This window comes from Harpia harpyja, chromosome 4 (genome assembly GCF_026419915.1).
Source record: "Harpia harpyja isolate bHarHar1 chromosome 4, bHarHar1 primary haplotype, whole genome shotgun sequence".
Taxonomy (NCBI): Eukaryota; Metazoa; Chordata; class Aves; order Accipitriformes; family Accipitridae; genus Harpia; species Harpia harpyja.
Genome location: NC_068943.1, coordinates 40,613,144 through 40,638,473, shown reverse-complemented (window position 1 = coordinate 40,638,473; position 25,330 = coordinate 40,613,144). Strand labels below are relative to the sequence as shown.

At 44.6% G+C, this 25,330-nt stretch overlaps 1 protein-coding gene across 7 annotated transcripts in view; it reads left to right on the top strand.

Moving 5' to 3' along the window:
• ARHGAP32 (Rho GTPase activating protein 32) overlaps positions 1 to 25,330 on the top strand; it is a 267,989-nt gene that overhangs the window by 226,594 nt on the left and 16,065 nt on the right. For all 7 annotated transcript variants that reach the window (XM_052786350.1, XM_052786348.1, XM_052786349.1 and 4 more), the window contains 5 exons: positions 2,270 to 2,419; positions 17,871 to 17,973; positions 21,174 to 21,318; positions 22,044 to 22,126; positions 24,559 to 24,666. In XM_052786350.1, the coding sequence (XP_052642310.1) occupies positions 2,270 to 2,419; positions 17,871 to 17,973; positions 21,174 to 21,318; positions 22,044 to 22,126; positions 24,559 to 24,666 (589 nt within the window). The remainder of the gene's footprint in view (positions 1 to 2,269; positions 2,420 to 17,870; positions 17,974 to 21,173; positions 21,319 to 22,043; positions 22,127 to 24,558; positions 24,667 to 25,330) is intronic.

Here is a 25,330-nt window from a genome sequence, read left to right as displayed (position 1 = left end):
CTTGGATCATAGAAGTGTATCGGTTGCACCTTTTTCTCTTTTTAAGGCCTGAGGTGACACCCAAAAGTCACTTGGTGACCTGGTCACCAGCATTAGTAGAGTTTCCGCAGTACTGGAGTTGGATGCATTTTTCTCCATTTTAAACCCATTATCTGATGGATTCCTTTTTCATTAAGTCAAGCAAGGTACTTTATGAAGAACTGTATACGGCGTCTGTGAAATGATTCAAATGAATACATACATATTAGTAATTGCTTTATTTGTCTGTTTATTTGACTGTTGTAAAAGCATCTGTCTCAGGTCTATCACCTCCAATAGCATTATCTCAGGAGCCCGAGGGTGCTAACCCTTTGAAATTCCACACAAGCCAGGATGAGACTCTGTCTCCGTTTATTCCCGAGTGGGGCTGATAGGAGATGATAAATGAGCCATTACTTTACTGTGATGGTGGATACCACCAAAATCTATCCTAACTTTGTTTGGCATGTCAGCACAATCTGTTCATTTATTGTGTGTAATTAAAAACCCCCTCAAACTGAAAACGTTCCTTTAATTAAAGCCCCCATAGCCACAGTTTGTCATGCTTAGTGCTTCTGAGTTTTGTTAAATGATTCGGGTTCGACTGCCGAGAACGCAGACATGGGGTTTGTTGGCGATTTTAGGTTTTCAGGTATTCAGATGTATTCCACTGTTTAAAAGGATTAAAACATCATGAAGCATAGCATGGTATAACCTTGTTCTTGGGAAGAGGTTTTTCATGTTGACTGGTTGAAGAATACCCTGTCTGCCTGTATGAAGCATTGCTGCATGAATCTCTATTTTGCTGAGTCCCAGCTTCCGAAGCTGCTCACTGAATTTCAATTTTGTGCGTATTAGCGAGCAGGAGTGACACTGGAGAGATGCACCTTTGTCACCAGGGGTCTTCATTGCTTTGGGGCTCGGTTTGAAGTGGCATTACTCTGCTGAAATTTGATTACAGTGCTTAAGGGTTTTAATGCAGGTGAAATACACGGATGTCTTTCCTCTCTGGGATCTGAGGCAGGAGCAGGGGAGCGATGGCTGGTATTGCCTTGCGGTGCTGCAGGAGCCTTTACAACTTCCTGGAGCTGTAAAGGCTTCCTCACAAAGCACAGCCTTTTATACCTAGTGATTTGTTCTTTTCAATAGAACTCTTCTGTTGAAGTTAAACTGCTTTTAAATCATGTATACAATGGCACTTTTGTTGGGGAGGCAGGAGCTCTCTGGCTTTCAGAGGGCCTCAGGAAGAAAAGTTGACCTTCAAGGGCATTGTTCTGCTTCCCATTCAAACCAGCGCTCAGCCTCTCCTCCTGATTTGCATGAGCTTATTTGTGTCACCCACTTCTGCCCTGTTGTGACTCTCCCTTTCCTTCAACTGTGGATTATGCTCCTTAGAGGGACTGGATGGTTTTAACAGGGTGACCGATTTCACCGGCATAGCACAGAGCCCGTGCAGCATTGCGCAGAGAAAGGGAGCAGGAGGCTTGGAGGGATGGCTCCCGAGCTATGTTCTCGTCTCTTTGTAGGCTTCTTGTATTTATTCTGGAGGGGATAAACTGTGTCTCTTCAAATCAGCTGCCTTAGTTTTCTATTAAATAAAACAGATAGTGATGTTTTTATCTCGCAATGGCTTGAGAAGACCCAGGGAGCTAATAATGCCCTGGAATGGGCTGTACTTCCACAGCTGCAGCGAGGTTCACTAGAATTGCAGGTGTGCTGGCAGGGCAGTCTGTAGCCCTTAGAGCTAAACGTCCTCTAAGTTCAGATATTATTAGTCATTCATTTGTTCTGGAGGCGCCTAAGACTACTAGAATGAGAGCCAGTAACAAAGCGTTTGTTTCTGCTGGTAGATTTTTATGCTGAGTTTGTCAATGTACGTGAGATTCCTCATTTTGTTAGTTTAGCCTTGTTCCTTTTTCCAGAGAGGAAAATTGTAGCTCTCAGGTGCTGCCTATTAGCCAGCACGCTGTGACTGTCCTTTAGTACACTCCCACCTGAAGCTGCTTTGCAGATAAATGTGTCTTCGTGTTAAATTCTTCCATTACAGCCATCTCCTGTTATTTCTGCGCTAGCCAAGAATTAGAACAAAAGCCAAGTCTCTCTTAGTATCGGACCTTGGAAAATCCATTTCTGTAAATAATTGATATTAATGTTACTACAGTTCTTACGTGCTCTGTGGAACGTGTTATGCTTGGCCTTGCCCAACTGAGCCAAATCTAAATGGAAGTGTTGTTTTTATTTTGTTGTGCAGTGTCGAAAAAACACGGCAAGCTCATCACCTTCCTTCGTACATTCATGAAGTCGCGCCCAACAAAACAGAAACTGAAACAGCGGGGGATCCTGAAGGAAAGGGTGTTTGGCTGTGACCTGGGAGAGCATCTTCTCAACTCTGGCCATGACGGTAAGAAACAATCCGTTCTTGAGTTCTTCCTCTGTTGGGAATCTTACTTCAGGGTGATCACAGCTAGGAAAGGGTACTAGCAGAGAAATGTGTAACAAAAATCAATGGCTGAAAGATAAGTTGAGGCTAATGCTAATGAGAAGCATCGTGGTTCGCCGTGGGAGCGCTGAAGATGGATGGAACTACTGAATATGAGTTCTCAACCTCTTGAAGTCTTCAAATAAATATTAAATATTTTTTTGCAGGGAAATAAACTTTATTAATGTGTCAGTGTCAATGAATAATTAACTGGTATGTTAATATTTAACCTACGTGAAATCCATACGTTTCTCTAACTCAGTACCTTTGTATGATTCTAGCACAATTTGCAATGTAAATCCTTCATCCGCCTTTACCCTTGATTTCACAAAATTTATGGGAATTGACTGGATGTTATGTTTTGTCACAGCTTACTTTTCTCTCAATTTGTTACGGTGAGTTTTCTGTAGCTCTTCTCAGTCCCCTTCGCCTTCCCACCAGCAGTTTAGGGAGGTAGCAGAGAAGAGCTGTGCATTCCAAGAAAAAAAAAAACCCACACAATTGCTCCTACTCTTCCTCGGATGAACTTTTGTTTCACGTGCTCTTTCCTCCCCTCTCCCTGTGACTTACCCAAGCTAGGCTGTGAAGTCGGGGAGGTACCTGCATTGCCGAGTAGCAAACAGAGGACTCGAATTCTTTCACAGTTCGCTAGCTAGGGTTGTTCCCATAAATGGCCCATGCTGAGGGTTATTTAGAAAAGCAGCATGGAGCAGCCATGGGCTGGAGCCAGTTTGCCCAGGAGTTAAAGCCATCAGGAAATTAGTGATGGGTGTAGCATCACTGTCTGGCTATGTCAGCTTGTTGATCTGTTTCGTATTTTTGCTTCCTTGCCTAATGCAGTAGATTTTGCAGTAGACCTCTTATGCCAAAGTTGTTAATGTGATGTCTCCCAGCTTTTGTGTGCAGGCTGAAGGAGAAATGACGTGTGGGGTAGGAAAGGAGTTTCTCTGTTAAATTTATTTGCAGTGGTACTTCAGACTCCTGGTTCATATGAGTGCCTTTTGGAAAAGGGATGGTAAAGGGTGGGGAGCTGGTTTGCACTTTTTCCAACTGATTCAGTTGGTAACAGCACTGTGCACTCCCTTGCCTGACATGAAGTGTTTTACTACCACTTGGTGAATAATATGAGCTTGTTCTTGTGGAATCAGGACTGTGGCAAGGCTCATTGGCTTGTTAATTGGAACCAGTAGAGATCTTTATTGCTGGGGCTTGAAAAGCATCAGAGCGCCAGAAACTGGATGGTTTGGAGACAGAAGCAGACAGTAACCCATGTAAGAACTACATCAGGAGTAGGTAATTTACACCGCCGGGTAGCTATAGAGCTGGTTTTATAGTCGTGCTGTGGGAGCAGTCTTGGAGGGCAGGAGACATGCCAGCAGGGTGAGCTCATTAATGGGAAAGAGAGAATTCTCTTATCCCCAGCCCTCCTCCTGTCCATTTTAGTTAGGCACAAGTCAGCAATAATTGAAGCTTTTCCCTGCCCTCTGCGCTGACTTCTTCCCCTGGCTTTAAGGGGTGTGCATTTTATTTAGCATTAAAAGACACATCCCGAGCTGCACTAAACCGTTCTAACTCCACTGGAGGCTCCTGTTTGACAGTCTGTAGGAGCTCACTTCTTGTTCTGGTCACTCCCCTCGCATCATGTGCGACTGAGTGACTGTGACTGAGCTGTGCTAATGAGGTCTCTTCATCTGAGAAGTTACCAGTTGCTTTCACCCTTGATTTAATAACTCCTTTCCTAACTCCCTGGAGTGAAGCAGATCCAATTTGAATGTTGCTAACAGGGGAATGTCTCCATTTCACACAGCGGGGTTGTTTTTTTTCTGTGTGATTCAGCTCTCTGACCTGTATTCCAAGTGACGTAATCCCCAGGATTGGTTTTGTGGAGACATTTCTGGGTTCCTGTGAATCAAGCTCCATGCAGGCACAGCATTTTAAGATCCCCTCATTCTGCAGCATTAGTGTTGCTCGGTCTTGGAGCCAAATGTAGCGCTGATCTGCTGGAAGGGGACTGAGGTATCACAGGAGACCCGAAGTTGAATTCGATAGAGCAAAGATGCAGTCCTGCTCCTTCGCCTCATAACCAGAACATAAACAAGTGTTTTTATAGGAGCACAGAGCACTGTAGCTGAAGTCTGTGCGTGGTACCGACTCGTAATGCTTTGGGATTACAACCATAAAACATCTGAGTTCAGAAAAAACAAAAAAGAACCCAATACCTTCACAGATTGGTTTGGGTTAGTGCTAGTTTTGATGGGTTGCTGTCCAATACCCAAAAGATTTAGCAGGACTGAAGGAGAAAATGACACTGTCCACAGTGCTTGAAATGAATTGCAAGGCATTCCTGTGCTCCTCAGAAATGCAATATCGAACCAAACTGGAGTTATGTTAAGAATTTTATTAATTATCAGCTTTGGGAAGCTGACAAAGCCTACATTCTCAAGAATTCGCTGTGAAACAGCACGAGCAGTCCCAATTTGGCAGTCACGAACATCTGAAACTTTGCTTGTCTTTTAGATAGGAAATGGGGAGAGAGGAGCAGACCGAGAGAATAAAAGGGGTAAGGAAGGACAAAAACTGAAATAGGTCTGACTTTTTTTTACTAAACACTGTGTTGAGGCAGCTGGCTCCAATTGCTTAGCTAGGAGAAGAGTGTGTTTGCTATCGTGCGTCTGTATATCCAGAAGGGAATTTAGAAACACAGAGGAAATGTTTTACCTACTGCAGTATGTTGTCTTTCTGTGGGCTCAGCAATAAATCACTCTCATTCTGCATCCGTTGCGCCTCTTTCAAAAGGAGAATAAATTGGCATGAGATGTATAGGAGGAAAGCGATACAGAAACGTGACCTGTCTTGCTGTTACGGAGCAAGAGCCCAGGCGATACCATCCTGCAACGCTCCGTACACATGCTTTACGTTCAGCATGTGCTGAGTTCTGAACTAGCAAAGCATTTCTCTTAGTTTACCTGAGGTTTTGAGATTAGTCTTGCGCTGAGGCAGAGTGCCCGCTCTTCTGAAAGGTTCCTTTCAGGCTGGCGCGACAGAACTTGCGTCTGCTAAACTTGAGGGTATAATATGTCTGTTTACTGGAGTTTCTCCTTAGGGAAGGGTGTCTGGGTTAAGATGGGATGAGTGGAGCAAGCAGGCTGGTGTTGCTGCTGCCTTTTCATTTTTTATGAGGATGCAGTTTGTCATTTTTTTAATTGATGCGTATGGATCCGAGAAGTGACGCTGTAAGCAGGGATAGGAAGGGAGGTAAGGTTTTTAACAAGTGTTTACAGTAACAGCGGTAGGGGTGAGTACTGTACCTGAAAAATCTTTCTGTGTGCCTGGTGATTCATGTTGGGGGTGGCGGTGATTGTTGGGCTAGCAACTGGAGACAGGCAGTGTCCTGGGGTTTGGGTTTGGTTGTGGTTTTTTTTAATTCCAGTTTGTAGTGCGCTGACACTTTGAGCTCTCCAAACAATGATGGAGCCCTTCTGTGGTAGGAGTTGTACCTCCGCAGGGTGTGAAACCGTCCTTTCCCAAAGGCCCTTGTAGACAAGATAGCAGGGAGGGGAAGGAAGCATCATTATCCGGTTTCTTAGATGAGGATCTGAGTCACGGGCAGATCACAGGATTATTTTTCAAAATCTGTGTTCCAAGCTGCTTTGGAAAATGGGAACGAGGAGCCACGGGGCCCCTGGTTGCTGGGCTGGGGTGTACATAGGTGTGTTTCTTCCAGGGAAAGAAAGGGCGGTCTGTCCTTTTGGTTCCTCTTCTCTGTCACCTGTCAGTACTGAATTACGGGCTGGTACCTGAAGGAGTAAAACCAGTTTCGACGTGAGGGATTTTTGACTTCTCTGTTGGGTCTAAATCTAGCAAAGGTTGTGGTGATGCTCACTTCAAGTGTGTGGTTTGCACAATCTTTCTCCAGTCGGCTCTAGTCGCCCAACGGAGCCTGCCTTAAGAGGCCCGTCTCCATTTAATTTTAGCACGTTATTCATTTGTTGGCCCCTTCTGGGTTTTGAATACTTCCCCTGCCAATGAAGCGTCATTTGGAAGCAGACCAAGCTTAGTAGGGAGTAGCTGTTTCTTCATCGCCCTGAGAGATGTTCCCAGTTGGTTTGGTGCTGTTGACGCCCGCCATGCTAGTTCGTTTTATGGAGCTGCGAGATGGCAGCAAATTCAGCATAACCCCCGACTCGTGAAGAGGCCTTGTTCCCTTCCTAGGAAGAGAGACTTTTTTCCCCGTGGTTTTTTTTCCTCTCAAAGGAAACCAGATAGATCTTAAATTTAGCTCGACCCCAATTAGAAAGAATTGTGCTTGCAGAGGATGTGTTTGTCTAGTGTGGGAGCTGGTTAAATGCTGCGTTGCAGCATCTGTACCGTCTCCTCGTTTGTGCCTCAGAATATTTCGAAACAGCGCTCTGCGCAACTTCGGAATTTATGACAAGCGTAGGAGTCCACAGTAACGTGGCTAGCAGAAACGTTGTGCTGGGCTGCACGGAGAGGCCGGTGGCTTGGAAAGCTGGGCAGGTTCTTGACCGGCACCGGCAGAGCGCGTGGCCACGGTTCCGGCTTTATGCGAGGGACTGAGGCGGGCTGGACAGAGCCGCGACGCCAACGGGGCAGCTGCGTGGTCGCAGGTGTGGTGTCGCAGTTGCGGTGATGCCGTTTCTCTCTGGCTTCGGGAGCCCGGGGTTGGTTAGCCGCCACTCAGCCGGGTCTCTCGCGTGGTCAGAGAGCCGGAGAAAAGCCACATCGCTCTTCTGGGAGCAGATGAGGGATTGCTTTGCGATGTACTTGATATTGCTGGGAATAATGTGCTGGAATTACTTGGGCTACGGAGGATGGGGTATAAAATACTAGCAGTTCTTTTTCCGTGCTGAAAATCCTCCTGTTGCCTGGCACTTTGGTAAAGGTGATCATTTCTCTCTTGGCGGTTAGAGTGGAGCACAGGCTAACCCTGGCGTACCCTAAAATGGTGGTATCAGGTGTTCGTTTCACGAGGTAATCCATACAGTACAGTCAGCTGTATTAACAGAGGATTTTGTAGGCTAAAAGCAAATGGTATTTTTGGTACCTCTTTATGCATTTATTGCACTGACACATCATCAGCTTCCATGATTGGAAAAGATGGATTTAGAAACGGCACTCATTTTTAATCGACCGGTTTCCTATGTTGAAGGATCTATACCTCATTTTTGAATTATTTGAAAACACCAGTGATCTGTAATCAACAGGAAGAGGTATTGCTTTTCTTGCTGAGAAAGTAAATGCCTATGAAAGACAGAGTTTACTAACACACCTGATTCTTGCTGTCCATCCTTCCTGTTCTTCCCAGTTCCTCAAATTTATTAGCAATTATTTTGGACAAGTTGGGTGGGATTAAAGAAAAAATAAAATGAAAGCTGAGACTTCAAAACTGCGTGCAAGTTCAAATTATAGCAGATGCTGGATCTTGATCTTGTTATACACTGGGCACTAGCAACAACTGTTTGTAAGGGATGGTTTTATTCTCTTGTGCTGGTCATTATGCTCTCCAGATAAGCTCCTTAACAGCACCTTGGGATTTCTGGTGACATCACGGCTTGTTCTGGGTCCTCCAGTGTTACCCTTCCCTTCAAGCGATCCCCTGGCTGCAGCTGGGTGATGTAGTTGCCTTTGATGCTAATTTATTGCAGATTTGAGTACAGGGAGAACACTGTTACCGGAACAGAGTAACACAAGGAACCAGAGCTTGGGCAGCGTCTTGGCAGGGGTCTATAAAAATCTGGTTCCCCTTAGCTCAAGCAGAATTTTGGTAATCTATATGTCATCTCTTTGGTTCCTAGGATTAATGCGAGGAGTCCCTTTTACTAGCTAATAATTTTCATTATAAAAGTCTGCCTGGCTGGCTTTGGATCTTTGCCATCTGTGAAGGAAGCCTTGATTTGGAATTGAGGACAGCGGAGTCTTACATATTTATTAATTTTAGATTTTCTTGATGTTTTAACTCTTAGAGGGTAAATGTAACCAGTTTCCACTCTGTCTCTCTCACTGCTGAAGAATGAAATTGAACATGACAAACAAGAAGTAAAGCAAACTTTGCTGAAAAGTAGAAAGTTATAAATATTTACAGAACTGTTGCTTTTTTCCTTTCCTTTCTTTAAATACTGTTCTTAACTGTAAACACAAGGCACACCCTGAAAGCCAAGAACTTCCAATTTATGTTCTGAAGGCCCAGCTGAAACCCCTGCTCATGACATCCTTGGTAGGGAATTGGTTTGCGCCAAGATTTTCGCTTCAGAAAGACTTTTTGGCATTTGCAGGGCTTCCATCAGAGATAGATCCTCAAGCTTTTACCCGGGCCCACTACAGTTCAAACGGCAAATCGTTACGTGGCCGTACAGCAGCCCCGGCGTGTAGCTCCCCAAGTATGCTTGGAATTGTTACGACTTGAACACTGGCAACCACATCAGTAGATTTGTTTAAGCAATAGCTTCTTGTTCTCATACAAAGGTTTATTGAAGTGCTGCACGAAAAAGGTAGGTCGTGTGTGTTAGCCATAACATTTAGATCAGAGCAATGAAATGGGCCCCAGTCATGATGATGGGCTGGGGAGAACGTTGGCTGTGGATGAGGCTGAAGGTTTATATTAGATGCGTTCATTCTGTGAATGAACCTCGGGGCATTTTTGTACTTTTAAGAGGTATTTTCGGAGTATCCAAGCTGACAGGTTTGAATGGGAGCTAAAAAGTTTCAAACCTCCAAGTAGGTTCAGATCTGGCATCCTGCTTTTACTTCTGTCTCTATTTTTAAGCATTTACATACCTAAAGGAGTTCATGATTAGGACATAAATCTGAGTTTGGAAGGATTTGTTCGCGATTCTCTTTTCTGCTAAGACATTTCTTGAGTGACTTTGGGCAAGTCCTTTAAAGTAGGATTCCTCTCCTTTGCTCCTAGGCATCTAGCAGTTATCCAGGTCTAAGGTCAGATAATCTGGTAGCCCATTAAAGCAGATGGGTGTATCTGGAGGGTGATTCACCTCATCTACCATAATATGGGTGTTTAAAAGAAAAAAGAAGTGGATTCTAACTTCTCCGTTGGCACTGCAGGAAAAATAATGCATCCTTACTTAACCAATACATTTTGTAATGCCCCTCCTTGTTACCTTGGGAAAGAGAGCCATAAACAAAAGACATGGCAAGTGGAGGATTCATATACAGGGCTACAGCTCACAAGTCGGGGGGTGTATCTTGTGTTTCCTGACAAGCCTGCCTAATGCAGGTGTTGAGGAAACTGGAAACCTTCCTGTTCTGCCTCCCTTAGTAGCATTTTTCTGTGCACTGTGGTCCTATTGAGAAAACGGGAACTAATTGTATATAGTACGTGGCTCGTCATTGGGAAAGGGCAAATCCTACACCAGAATATTGTATTTAGTTAACAAGAAATTGTAACTGGTCTGTCAGTGCCCATGAAGGAGTTCAGGAGACAGTTGCCTATGGTTAGGGAGAACATGGTTTTCCATCAGCAAGTTTTTTCCGCTGCTTGAAACTTTAAAAGTTGTTTATAAGCTGCATGCCACAGAGATACATTAAACTTTTTCTCCTCCCCAAGTGATTTATTTTTGTGCTTGAGAAATCATTAACAAGGGGAGGATTTGACACATACTCTTACTGCTTTGCCTTGCATGTTGGAGCCCAAACTGACCGTCTTTGTTTCTTATGATCCTTTATCACTTCTTGCTTGTTTTATGTTACGCGATGAAGAAATACTGGCCTGTCTCAGCATTTTCACTTGCATCTGAGTCCATGTTTGCCACAGCTCTGTGCACAGACAGCGTAAACGGGGGAAAAAATGGTTGTAAAGTTGTGTTCTGGGGCAGTAATTCAGTGGGGCTGTTGTGATTTGACAGCCCCTTTGAGCTCACAGGTAATATCAGCCATACCATTCCATTCATCTTGCTGTCCTGCTGGCTGTTATTTCATTTGGCTGTCCCTTTTTTCAAGAGGGTGGCAATATATTGAAACCAGTCAGCCTCAGTCATGCCAAAACCAGTTTTCTTTCAGTATTTCTCAATTTATAGTAATTTTTTTATCAAAACCCATCTCCAAAGGACTTGGGCAATCAATGACCGAAGCTGTGGTCAGAGTTCTGGCCGGTGAGCTGGGAGCAGCTCAAGCCCTGTCTCACGTACTTTTTGTGGCCTTGGGGAGCTTGTTTGATATTTCCCTTTCCGTCTCCATGCTTGTAAAATCAAACTAATAGTCCGTATCTGCCCCCAAGGTGCCACAAGGGTAAGTTTCTTAATACTTGTGAAGTATGTGGAGGATTAAGAGCGTGCTATAAACATTAAATAGTATTTGTCCAAGTGTTAACACAGGTTGATATGCTAGATCCAGAGTAGCCTTGAGATTGTCTGTAGGAAATAAGGAAACTTACCTGTATGTATCCCCTATATTTATTTTGTTCCTTGGTTGGGTTTGCATAATTTCACAAATCTAAACCTGTCAGACATTTTGGAAACCGAACGGTGCCGAATTCAGTGGAGCTCTTCCGTAAATCATGAAAAGCCTGCGTGTTTTAGGTGCCTAAATGTTTCTTCCGATCCGGTAGTATGTGCCTCTGCACGCACAAACCCCTGTAACATAAAAGAGGGATCCTGCAGATGCGTTCTCTGCTACACGAACTCATTGAACACAAGTTGATACTTTTAAAGGCCAATAGTTTTGAGCTATTTGGGGCAAATTTCCAAACATAACAGGCACTGTTACTGCTTCACCATCTGCCCTCTGAATTGCTGGAACTCACAATTATTGGCTACGGGGTCAGCATTACAAAGAGTACATGGGGTCCCCGTGGAGAATTACTTGTTTGGGGGAAGTACTTGCAGAAAGGGGCAGCTGAGCAGGCAATACAAGCTTTTGCAGTTAAGAAAAGAGACAGTTTCTCTCTCCCCTTCTTTTTTACCCTGCCTGCAGCTGTGAGAAGAGAAATTCTTTATGCCTGAGTGACCCAGAGGACAGCAGGGAGTTGAAAATTAATTTGCATTTCGAAACACTACAGCTGTAGGGGGAGCAAACATGAGAAAAAAATGTTGCAGTCCCTGCAGGAATTGCTTGTGCTCTTATCCCTCCTCTCTTAATGAGGTGGATGCTTTTTTCCCCCTCTCAACTTATTGCACTAAGTGTAATTGATCTAAACAGAAAATGCTAGCGCACATACCAATGTATTAGTAGTATCTTTATTCCATTTGTGGATATTTTGTATTAAAAACAAAAAAACCAACCCCAGAGAATTAGGTGGGTACAGCCTGGGAGATGGATGTACTATACAAAGGCTCTGATCTTTGACAGGAGTGCAGTAAGGTACCGCTTGCAGTCCTCAAGTGCAAAAATGCCCTAGCAGAGACCTACCCACAACATGGAGAATGTTGCTGATCTCGCAGGACCTGAAAAACATGGTCATCTACTTTCCTAGCCTGATGCAACACAGTGGGATTTATATTGCTCAGGCTTGAACTTTGCACTTGGTTTTTACCCAGTTCCTGGGTAAGCTGCTATAAAAAAAAGTCCAGCCTTAAAAAGCAGAGTCCGGTGCCAGAGGCCGATTCCACAAATGGGCACTGCGTGGTGTCTGCTCCTGGAACCCACCCATGGTTTATGGCCCCCTCTTCCATTATTGCACTTTCCCAAGTGCAAAAGTCACGCTTCAAAGAAGAACGCTGCATGTTACCAGGAAATAATGCAGCTGGTGATAGCGGGCTTGGAAATCACGCAACTCATCAACAGCATAAATTATTTTAATGTGGGTCACTTCTTGGACATTGGGAAGAGAGCACCTTGAAGGAGGTTTGCTGTTTGGTTGGTCTGCTACTTCTCTCTTACTCCTGGTGATTCACACGAGAGGATGCAGATTTAGGAGCGAGACAAAAGTCCTTAGAAGAGAATCTTTAAAGTCTGATTTCTTTCTGAACGTGCAGGGGATGGTGGGGTCTGCACGCTTGTAAAATGACAGGCGCAGGTGACTCACCGGCTGGCAGGGAGCTCCTTAGAGAACAAGAAAAAGGAAATTTTTAACCTCTCTGTCCCATGCTGGTTTACACCTTCTGTGTAACTTTCACTGTAAGATGGAGGGACGAGTTTCAGAAACGAGTACTTTGAAATAAGGTTCCTGGACAAAGTTACAGTCTGAATTATTACAGGGGTTTTTTACTTTTTTTTTTAGGAAATACTTGGATAGTTGTTAGCAAAATTGAGCTACAAATAGGAAGAATGATTGGGGTAAAAGCAACTGTATTTCTTCGGGTGAGGATATTCATTGTTAGGTTTTTACTTAACCACACATTAATATGGCCAGGCAGACAGGATTTATTGGGCTAATTTCAGATGTCTAGAAGTTGTCAGAGTCTCAGCTAGTCACCACCCTCAGGAACGGGGCACATCCGTGATGCAGTTGGCACCTCTCGTATCGTACTGGGTGTTCTTGGGGCGCTTTATCCTCTGCGTGTGCCCATCCTTCCTCATGGTTTGTAAGGGCAGCCTGGACGATTAAGAGTGAGCTGCCTCCACCTAAACTTTATCTTACGGCTGATTGGTTTCAGTTTATATTCTTGCGGCTCAAAACATAGCCCTTAATCTTCTGTTATGTTCCTTCACTCGGTTCTGGGTTCTTTGTATGCTTCCTAAGTATCATTACATGTACTTGATAGCCGTGGTTATTACCTTTGTTTAGGCGGTTCGGAGTGGCGCTTGGGACAGTTTATTTCATTTTCCTTGCTCCTGCTGGGCTGCAGGTTTAGCTTTCCGCGTTTGTTTGCTATGTGTGGAATTCAGCTGAGCAGCTGCATTTCAGCGTGCTATGGTCCATTAACCAGCCAAAAGGCCTGGCTTGTGCGGCAGTTCACCTTATTGCTGTAATATTGTGAAAACGACACCGCTAGAGGGGAGCTTGATGGGAGGCCTCGTTCCCCAGGCTGAACAAATAGTTCTGATTCCAGTAACGTACGAAGAAAATAAAAAAAATAAAATAAAAAAAAAATAAAATCAGGCAAGCCTCCCAAAACCCAGGGAGGGAACATTACAAAAGATTAAAAAGGAAAAAATAAACCCAAGATGATAGGAAAGGAAATGTGCCTGATTTCAAGATGAATCAAAATGTTCTTCAGAATGAAAACCATAAAACTCCTGCTTCCTCTTAATGGCAGAGAATTAACCAGTTAACGAGCCCTAGGAGATGCAATAAACCTTTCAAACCAGCTGAGAGATGCTCAGGAATGAGTTGAATAAATTCCTTTAGCTGCTATGGTGATGAAATATGCTAGGGTCTCCTTTGTTGACGCGTCCACATTTCCAGCCTTTTGCGCTTTGTTTTCCTGGAACTTACCTGTTATTTGAGACAGCGAAGGGAGGGAGGGAATGAGGGAAGGGGATGGATTTTGGAACGGGAGACGTGTGAACGGTGCCGAGATTCTCCTGAAGAGGTAGGTGTTCAAATGTAGCACCTGCCAGTGGATTTGAGAGGGCTGCAGCTGAGTCAGTGACTTCATTGCAGAGAGATTATCTGGCATCAGTGGCTGAAGATGGTATTGCTCTGAAAAGGAATAAAACCAACAGGGAGTATTAGTACATTTTCGTTACTTGCCTGGGAACATGGAACTGGAAAGGGCTGTGTGCTGGGTTTAATAAACACAGACGCTGATTCTGGGCAGAGGGTTGTTGGGGCTGGAGGAATACACTGTGTGTTACCCTGTGCTTGTTCGCTCCTGTGCCTTTCCCGAAGTGGCCTGCTTGTGGCGGCTGTCAGAAAGCGGGTGCTGAGCTAGGTGGCTGTTAATACAAACCACGTGCGTCATCAAGTCTGGTTGTTATAATTGCAGGAAACCACAGTAATTAACTAACATTAATAGAGTTTTAGTGTAGATGCTACTACATCCTATGAGAAGAAATCTCCATCAGTTTCCCACTGTGATGCAGCTGGGATACCTTTCTGATTCAAATCTGGCTATCGGTTTGGGATCTAGAAGCCAAAATTGGGACCTGAACACAGAAGTTCACCTCTGCAGCAGGGGAGGGATTTATGCGATAGAGAGAGGTACCTGAAAAAGTCACAATGTGATGTCAGAAGCCACCGCAGGTGGTGGTCTTGGCACACTTCACATTCGCAAAATTAAGTCTTGGCTTGTGCTGTCATCCTGCCGTTTCATTCTGGTGGTAATAGACACCATTCCCTCCATATGTGTGTATATGCATGTATATAAATGTATATTTAGCTAACGGGCTTGGGATTCAAAGGGCAGAGGGAGGTTAAACACACATGTAATTGTCAGGTGTCGTCTTTGTTCAAATATCAGAAAAATCAAGTCACCATTCCAGCAAAGGGCCTTCAAGTATAATTATAGCCCTACTTGAATTTCAGTCACTTCTCCAACCATGCAGAATTCCCCCAAAATATCTGTGGTGCTGGCACGATACATTTAGCTTAAAGAACAGATCGTCCCAGTAACCAGATTGGGAAATGCGTGGAACAAGCCTGCTAGAATTTTTTTCAGCATATATTAATCATTCTAACTGTGCCCAAGACCTTCCATGACAAAGAAGTACTTTAGGAAGCGTATTGTTGGTGCTACATCCCTCACCTTCCCCCCTGTTCTCCCTTGACCTGATTAACATTGTCACAACAGGTTGCTGCTCAGCTGAACTGGTACGTAAATACCATTCTTACCATGCTGTTTGTTTACACAGCTAGATAAACCCCAGAAGGCTAAGGCCTTGGAAACACGCAGAGCTCGCTCCCTGTGGCACAGGTCTTCAATTAGGAAGTGCAGGCGGGTGTCCCAGCTGTGTTTGTGGTACGTAGATAAACAGGAGAGCTGTCTGAGTAAGCTCCCCTGCCCAGTGTGTGCATCGCCCTTCTCAGACGGTATCAGCCCCCCTGGTGGGAATTAGGCAGGCAGGGAACGCGCTATTTATTTATTTGCTTATTTATCTATTTCAGCGGGTGCTACTAATTTCAAGGGAAACCCTATTGAGATTCCAGTATGGACCATTAAAGTCGTTGGGATTTTGCAGCTAAGCGTTAGCAGATCTTGCCACAACACTTTAAAACTTGGGTAAACTCCTTTACCCGATCCTTTGCAACTCCTGCGGTCGGGCAGTTGGCCGAAGGAAATGCCGCTGATGCAGTGCTGAGCCCAGCAGCCTCGCGCAGTTCACTGGTGAGACCTCTCACCTTTTGTAATGGGTGGTGGTGCGGAGAGGCACACATGTGGACATCTGGCATAGTCTTGCTTGGCTCTCGGTGAAATCAAAATGAGGACGCGTCTAGTGTGTCTTGCAATCCAGGGTGTTCGTGGTGTCAGCATCTAAAGCCTTACCCTTTGCCTTCGCTGTGATGGATGGTGCTGTTCTCATCTCTCTGCTTTTCTGCACCTGGGTCAGAATTATACCCGGGTCACACTTGTCTCCTAACGCTGTAGTGCAATGCAAAATGTATTTTAGCCCTTTTTGGCAACTGCTTGAGTGTATCCTTCCCTGTCCACTTAAAAACTTTCTTCTTTGAGAGGTGTTGAAACTTTCTGGGTAAAGGGGTAAGTGGTGTCCTGCAAAAATGTTTCTTGAAACGGTATTAGAATGTAGGGCCATCTGTTCTGCCTGCTCTGATCTCAGACACGCAGCTTACGGTGTGGTGGGTGACTGATGCACGTTTTACCAACGCGCTCTCCAAATGTGTATTCGCTCAGCGGTGAGAAGTTGTTGCTTATCCTGGCTCAGATGCCTAGATGCGTGTCTGGTTGATTCCTAAGGCCAACAGTTGCGGTGCTGCTCTGAGCTCACAAGGCTGCAAGAGGTACCTTTAGCTTTGGAGCAGATGCGGAGTTTTCCTTCTGCTAATGTCTCTGGCTGTGTTGGTGGAAGTTGAAGTTTCCATTGCACCTACAGGGGAGAGCAGAAGGTGATCACCTCTGCCGGTTTTCTCTCCCCAAAAAAGCAGCACGTGGTTTCCAAGGCTCGCTCTATGCCATTGCTTAATGTACAAGGGCTCTGCTTGCCCCGAAGTCTGCATCTTGCTTTGGAAAACAGTGAGAGATGCTGTGAATGCCTAGTAGCGTAATACTAGAGTCTGGCTGGCTGAGTTTTGACTGTCTCTTGGTACCTTTGAGTATCGCAGGTCCAGGGCCTCATCTACGAGAGCTGAGCCTGCGTGTTTGACGTGCCATGCAGATTTACAGGTTTTGTTCTGTCCTGTGCTCGAGTGTGCAGCAGATGTGCCCTTAGCCCTGGATGCACCTGCTGATTTCCAGGGAACCATTTAAAATGAGTCTTTTCTCTAGCTGTGTGAGCGTTTGCTGCAAGCTGGCAAAAAAGCAGCGAAGCAGCTGGGGAGGGGAAAGCACAGAGCATCTCAGTTCAGTAGCACTTAGGAGAACTGACTGGCAGATGGCATTTGCTGCTTGATATAAGGGGATTTGCCACATGACCTATTGAGAATCTGTGTCACGTGGCAAATTGATCAGGCCTGGCATCTAATGTAAGAATAAATCTAGATCATCATAGGAGCTGTAGCATAAAGGTGGCTTGCAGAGGAATCCACAAGGATCCGAGTTTTTTCCATGAAGATTTGCTGATGCTCACGAGAGCTCGATCCTACTTCTCTTCCTGTGTTCAGGGCAGTTTTATCTTCCTTTTATAAATAAAGTAATTTGTTCCTCCTTAAGCTTACAAGGATGGACGAATAGCTCCAGCAGTGGATGCTGCATGAGGCTGAGAAGTCAACTGGAAGGAATCGGTTGGTGAAGCGGCTTGAATATTAACTTGACACCTAATTATATCCTCTGGGCTTATTTTTTCCATTCTGTCATACCCCGGTTTGTCTGCAGTTTCTGTGAGTGTGGTATGTTGTGTAGCTGTCTAAATCCAGTCACGCTCCAGTAGGCATTGGGGATGAAATTAGCAGTTGTAAAAACTCCTGGCCCTGGTGCAGAAAGTAGCATCTCCTTAATGTTTATATTTGCTTAAACCAAGCAGTATAGGTTAATCTTGTATAGATTTGAAAACAAAGGAAGTCTTTGGCCAGAGAGAGTGTATGTACTCCATTTTATAGCTCTTCTGGAATGGAATTTAGCACCACAGTTCTTGTGGGAGTTGTGATGGGACCTGCACTGTCTCTGCTTGACCAGGATTGACTTCTTTCACCCTGATTCATATCCTGGCGTTTTTTTAAAGCAAAGAACACCTCTGACCAGTTTCCACACCAACTCCGAAAGTTAGATTTCTTCCAGGCTTTCTCCTCTAAGGAAGAGCTAAAGCAGTAGCCCAGCTGGGCCTAGTTTATGGCACCTGACAAGACCACAACTTGAACTAGGACTTTAATAACATGCTGAACTAACCAATACCACTTGTTCTTTAGTCCCCCAGGTCCTCAAGAGCTGCACTGAATTCATTGAGAAACATGGCATTGTGGATGGAATATATCGTCTGTCTGGGATCGCATCCAACATCCAGAAGCTACGGTAAGGGCGCTGCGTTTGACAAACCTGTTTGCAGGGGACGCACGGGGCGCGCGCTGGGTTCGAAGGCTGTGCTTGCAGAAGCCAGTGCTGCGGCAGTTGTGGGGCAGGCTGTTCCAGCAGCTCCGACATGGGTGTGCGGTCTGTCCTCAGTGGGTGGTACGCTGGGTTTGGCATCGTTTTGGAGCAACGCAGGTTGTTCGGTCCACTTCATTTTGCAGGAAGTGTTCCTTCAGGGTAGAGTATTGGAAGGCTCTGGGATCGTGGTGGCACTGTGCTGTCACGTTTCATTCCTGTTTCCTCTTGCTCCCGGAGCCCTTTCGAGCAGCTGCTATTTCTCCTTGGTGCTTTGGACTCCAGGCATACTAGCAATTAATTGGTAACATGCAAAGAATACTTGCATAATCCTTGGTGGGTGGCATTGCCATGCTGCGTGGCTGTGCAGGGAAAGGCTAGGTGTGTGTCCTCCCCGGTTAGGAGCTGTTCTCATCACAGTAAATGGTCTTTATCCTTTTGCGAGGCTGTTTTTCCTCCCGTCATTTGGTATGCATTTTCCTGTTGTGAAGGGACTGAGAGAACCTAGTGGGATGTGACTAATTCCAGTGTTGATCCTAGGCCCAGGGCCCCACAGAGGGAGCCAAGGCGTATTTTCCATATGAAGGATATCCTTTTTGTACCAGCTATTCCCAAGTTCAATGGACAGGTTTGAGCCGGTACAGTTACTGTACAAACCCATGTATGGATGGGCTTATTCTGGTTCAGCTTAATCCTGTTTCTCATCACAGTAAGTTCCATTTTAAAAATCTGCTCCTGAGGCTTTGATACTCGGGCTCCAAAGACTCCGATTGTAGCTGTTGCCCACAGCAGTCTTGGCTGAATGGAACGTTTGCCCTTGCTTCAGTTACATCCTGTTAATTCCCCACTTTGACTTGTGCTGGACCATCTTTCTAACCACTGCCCTAGTCCATTTTTTCCCTTTGTGTTGCCAAGACCATTTTCTCCTTCATTGTTTTCCAAAGGTGCTTTAAAAACTTTAATGGCATAATTCCCTGGTATAGTAGAGAGAATGAAGTGACAGCCTATTTTTCAGCTTTCTGGGATGTTCCAAAGGCAAAAGGAAGGGAGTACATGGCATAACTTTGTAGACACTGTCCCTGTTCGTCTAAATCACTACAGATTTTCATAAGTGTTTGATTAATGTAGGACACGTTGCATGGCTGTAGTTTCCAGCTACATAAACAGATCATTAGGCTTATTTCAAAGCTAGGGCTGCAGTATCCTTATAAATGAGTCACTGTTCTTAAGTTTCACATAGAAGAATTGGATCTCCCAGATTTAAAGGGCTTTTTGGTTGGAGAGAAAGTTAGAGAATTTATTCCACGTGGGAGATTTACTCCAGGACAGAAGTTGGCTCTTTAGCAGTGCAGTAGCCGTCTTTATTTGGCTGGTAGGCAAAACAGAGCGAGCGTTGAGTTGGTATGTTTATCCCTGTATTCTGGCTCTGGATTTTTTTGAGAGACTGTGGAGTTGTATTCTTCTACTAACGAAGTATCTATCTTCCTTTGGGGTCAAAAGAGATAACATGTAGTTCTCAAAGCAGCCAGTGCAGAGAGAAAAAAGGCTGAATGTACTAGGGCTTCCCTTTCTCCACTTCATCTTCTGCTTCTGCAGGGGTACGTCTCTGACACAGCGTGAGATCTGTTCCTAGGAAAATATACCGGAGTACCGGGAGTACTGCAGGATATGGCCAGAGAATTTCAGCCAAGGCTGAGTGTATTTGTGTGGGGTGGGTTGGTGTCTTTCCCTGATGTCCCTTCTGAGCTCTCTCTTCGTCTGTGGAGCCAAGTGCAGGAAATAAGAAGTTTCTCTCCCAGATATGAGTAAGTGATGAGTCAGAACATGCCTGTGGGAGCAGTATATACTGAACGCTGAGGATTGTGGCTACAGGCAGTCCATCAGTTGGGGAAAACAAAAACCTTAATTTCCTTCTGTGCTGTCTTTGGGCTGAGGAACTGGGGTGGACTGTTCACCCCCTTGTCTGAAGAAGTAGAGACCTCTTCTGCCCCCCAGTCTGGCGTGGTATGACTGGCTTCTCTCACGCAGCCTTCACGTCTAGGGGAAGGAAGGAGCTCCTTCCCGATCCTGTAAGGGATGTACGGTTGACCGCTGGAGTTACAAATACGCCTGGTGCCTTGGGCACGGTTACAAACTGGTTCTGTTCTGTAGGCAGAGAGAGGCGAGCTCGGTGTTTGAGCTGTGCTGAAGGCATGTTTTATCTTCTGCATTACAAATTGCCTGGCTTGGACGGGGGGAGAGGCCAGGGATGTTGCCACCAAGCCCCCGACGTTGTTGTGGTTGTAGTGTAGACAGGATGACTCCCTGCGTCGATGATAAGCCGTTTTGGTTTACGACTTAAAGACCCTTGTAGGGAAACCGAGCTTCAGCGAGAGCGGCCGTGTTCTCGCAGCTCCCGGTGGCCTGACTCACCACGCTAGTCCCTGCAAATCTGTCCTGCTAATTTGAAACAGCACTTTCCATGCAGATATTCTAGCAGCGAGCCAGCCTTTGGCCTTCTAAGCTCAGCTTTTATTTCATAAATGTTTGTGATTTTGGTTTTTCTCTCTCTGAAAACCAAGGGAATGCTTGGGGATTTTCTTCATGTGGTTGCTGGCTCTCTCCACCCTGCAGCAGAGGCGTGCTCAGCTCACCAGCTTGTCCCCAAGGAATTGCTGCACACGCTAGTTTCCATGTGCAGCAGCTGCCGATGGCACTGCTGCTCCGCATTGCTTTATCGCTTAAATTTCCAGGCCTTTGAAATGCAAAGGGACAGCAGCTTTCATTCTGACCTGCGGGCACTCCTCCTCCTGCAGCTCCCAGTCCCAGCCCTTGGGAGTTAAATATTCAGATTGTCTCCGTGGTGGTGGAAGACATTCTCTGACGGCTTTGTGAAAAGCAAAAGGGATTGTAGACTACCCAATCAGTTGTAAAACTAACTGAAAATGCCTTGTTGGGTGGGGGGAGTCTCATTTTTCGAAAAATCCACTCTAGCAGCAGCACAACCGTGGGTCATGTGGCTTTGGTGACTATTTTTTTTTCCTACAAATCAGGAAACCCTTGCTTTTCTCGACTGTAATTTGCGCTGAGTTTTATTTTCATTCCTCCTTTTCAAACCTCTTTGCCCATTTTTCTGTTCTCATTTCCAGCCACGAGTTTGACTCCGAGCAGATTCCTGACCTGACAAAGGATATTTACATCCAAGACATTCACTGCGTGGGCTCCCTCTGCAAACTGTACTTCCGCGAACTCCCAAACCCTCTGCTGACCTATCAACTCTACGAGAAGTTCTCGGTGAGTACAAGGCAATGCCTTTCACTTTCCACTTCAGCGTGACTTCATCTACACAGGTGGAACAGAGAAATACTGAAAAGGAGCCAGCAGCAGGCTGAATCTGTCTTCCACACACCTTTTTTTGTCTTACTTCTGCTTAAGCTGGTGTGTTTAGAGAGATCAGAAGCACCTGTCTCCAAAATTACCGGCCTAACCCCAATCCGGTTTGTGCTACCTGCACACCAAATTCCCACTGCTGGTGGCATTCTGCCATTTCAAAAGTGCGGCGGTGCCCCAGGTTTGAGGTCCCTTTTCTGTTTGCCCTGTAGGCTTACTCACGTGTGCCTTTGTCCCCTGTGCCACACCATATTGATTCCACTTTTGGGGCCTCAGTAGAAGGTTACTTGGGACACTAACAATGCTTTGCAAGAATTCCCCTATCGTTTGCCATTCCCCAGTAATTCCTCGAACAGGAGCGGGATTAGAAGCAAATGCTACTTGGAGCTGAACGCCCTCTGCAAGGAATTGCTCTGTACAATTCAGCTATGAAGTGGCCCAGATCTTGATCTACTTGGCCTTTCTCACATTATCTTTGTGCCGGTCTGTCCCCAAGAGAGAGACGCCTCTCCAAAGGTAGAGGAGAGCAACAAAATCCTGAGGAGCAGTACTATCGGCCAGGTGGTTCAGGGTGCTGTGGCAGGTATCTGGTCTTATTGGCAGCTAAACCCCTTTCTGCCTTCTTCCAGGATGCTGTTTCTGCTGCTACAGATGAAGAACGGTTGGTTAAAATCCATGATGTCATCCAACAGCTGCCCCCTCCTCACTACAGGTTAGTGCAGCCTTTACTCTGTTTATAGCTCGGCGTTTTATTATTGCTAGCATTTCAGGAGCGAACGATTCCAGTTCTCCCTCTCAAGATAGCTGCACTGTGCCTCTGTGTATTAAAATGGTTTATGGCGATATAAAGTTGATTTATATTTTAATTAGCTCATTACCAGACAAACACTATACACTTTGCATAGTCTTGTTTGACTTCCTTGGAAACGACGTATAAGAGGTGAATACAAGCTTGTTATGTATGTCAGAATTGGCTGCTATCACTAAGGAAATAGTTTTATTGCGGAGTGGGGGCAGGGAGGTAATACCAGCTCTAGGAATGACAATTAAAAAAAGTGAAATGTAGCCAAAAAAATTGGTTCGGGCCTTCAGTTTAATTTGGTCAAGCGTATTTTGTCTCCAGTTCTGCACACCCTGCCCCCAGCAGTAATAGTAACTAGCAAATTATAACAATGCTCTAGTAGAATAACTAATTATAATAATATAGTCAAACTGATTGGTGATACATGGTAATGAGTCTTGACTAAGTATAACAACACATTAATGGTCTCTAGTATTAAAAATCAGGGCAGGGTATAGTAAAAAGGCATCAGACAAAGTATGGTGATTGGTATTAATAACTAAGTACTGTATGTTAATGATTCTTTAAATAGTATCAATAACTAATTATTGTAATGATGTATGGTAAGTAAGTAGTCTTCACCAATTATGTATCGTAATTGGTATAAATAGCTAATTACAGTGTATGTTGAAAGTTATTTAAATATCAATAACTATTGTAATTAGCTGGACCAATTGTGATGGTGGGTCCTGAGTGGTTTAGATGACCATTGATAGAGTATGCAGATGGCTATTGATCTCTAATTGTAATACTTTATCATCATTGTCAATTGGCATATTAATTTATTATTGTAATGTATGTTAATTTGCAGAACCAGTTATGATTCTGTACCCTGAGTGGTATAGATGGCCAGCTGCAATGCATGAATATAATTATTTGGATAGTGATAGCTATTTATAAAAATTTGTGCTAGTAAATATTATTTAACTTTTAATTATTGCAATGTGTGGTGATTAGCTGGACAATTATAATCATAGTATAGGTTATTTGAATATCAATAACTGCTTATATGGTCCTTAATCAGTTAACTAATGTGTTATAAGCTATAAAGGTGTGCTACTTGCTATTTAAATAACAGTAACTAATTAGGGTAATAGCTGGTACTTTGTAATATTTTACTTATGTTAATTAAGGGGGCAGGGCCTCTTCAAGGCCCTACTCCAAACTAAACTAATCTCCTTCATCTCATTTTCTTTGGTGCATTCCCCCTTTTCCCTAAAATGACTCTTATTTTATGGGGTGAACAGACTTGTATAACTTGGAGCTCGTGATGCCTGTGTGGGGCCTTAGTCTTAGACCAGAGAGGGCGGCCCAGGGGCCACATGGATGCAAAATGATGCAGATGGACAGGGCTGCTGCTCTCCTCCTTTGCTGAGGCTTGCTTGAAAAAGGAAAAAAAACACTTTATTTTTCTGCTACTCTGCAATGAGAAGTTCCATGCAGGTAACCGGCCTTTGGCAGCATAAGCCAGAAATGTCCATTTTGTTTCCAGCCAGAAACATCCCTGTTCACTTAAGGCCTTGTGCATTTGTGGAATTTTGAGCCCCAAACCCCCCACTCTGCTCCCCCACCAAGAAAAGGGTACGCACTGAGAGAGACACAAGCCAGGGCTGCTGCCAAGCAACAGCACTGAGGAAGATACATCAGCATTTTCATTACCACCTTGTGCTCCCTCCTCCTCCTGGGTATACAGTAGTGTTTAATATAAAAATCTTTTTTTTTTATGTGAACAGAAGCCTCTGACATTTAACCTTGTGTCTTATATACCTATAAGAAACCTGTAGCCAGTAATTTCGTAAGTAGAACTCAGATACAATTTGCTGGTTTTCAATATCCTGGGGTGTCTAAAGAAATACTCCCCCCCCTTACCGGGATTACCGTTCTCCATCCTTCCCCACCCCTATCTAATCAGCACTGTCCCATACAGTGCATTTCTGTCGCACAGTGTTACAGGAAAGCAGCCAAGCGGTGAAGTTCCAGGGCAGTCTGCTTCTCAATCCTGCTGTGCTGGTAGCATTTAGATTACCCCTGTCCTTCTCAGCGTTTGCTGGATCCAGCCCTTGGACTGAGGGCAGATGCTTTGGCCATCTTTTCACTGAGCCTAGACAAATCAGGAGAGACTCCCCCCGGTGTAATTATTTGCTAAAGACAGCTTTGAGCTTCAGTCTTAGCATATATAGTTCAACATTTTTTTTCTGTTAGCTGTCAAACCAAAAGAAAATAATGAACTGAGGTTTGTTTTGTAAATTGCAGCATGACTTTGCTCATCGGTGCTGAACATTTGCCTGTCTCCTGTTTTCCAGGACACTGGAGTTCCTAATGAGACACTTAGCTCGTCTAGCTGATTACTGCTCCATCACAAATATGCACACTAAGAACTTAGCAATCGTCTGGGCTCCAAACCTCCTAAGGTACTCTCTTTTTGTTTCCCATTTCAATACAAGATAAGTTTTTTATAAATATAAAATAACCAGACAGATACCTGCTCTCCAGAAAAATCATTACTTTTGGCAGTTGAGAGAGAGATTTTCCTTTCTTCCATCCAATGTGCTCTTCTCCTCCTGTAAAATTTCTAATAGGAAGTTATTTTAAGCAGGGGTTTGAGACCAGCTGGCATGCTCCTGAACTAGCAATGTAAAATAGCCTCCTGCTGTTGTCAGTGGAAGCACCTGGCCAGAGAGAACACCCCAGTATTATTCTGTCTCGCTGCAGTGCAGTTCCACTGACTGCAGTTCAGTAGCGGCAAGGAAGGATTCCCTCCACCCCTCTTTCCTAGGTGATAATTTCCCCTCTCCTGGTTAGATGAGACTAGTGTGTCCTTGATCATCCAGGAAAATTTGTTCAGTGGCATCACTGATTTCCCATTGCATAAGTAAGTCTCTAGAGTCTAATTTGACAGCTTTTGGCTGCAAAAATTCAAACTTATGGAAATGATCTTGGATAAATCTGTCCCCTAAAATTTGTTTTGAATGTGCGTAATAGGGTAGTTTAAAGTTAATAGTGTAATTTAAAAATTTTGCTTTAAAAGAAAAAAAAAACCACCACCCTGGCCTCTATTGTATTGATTTCTGGACT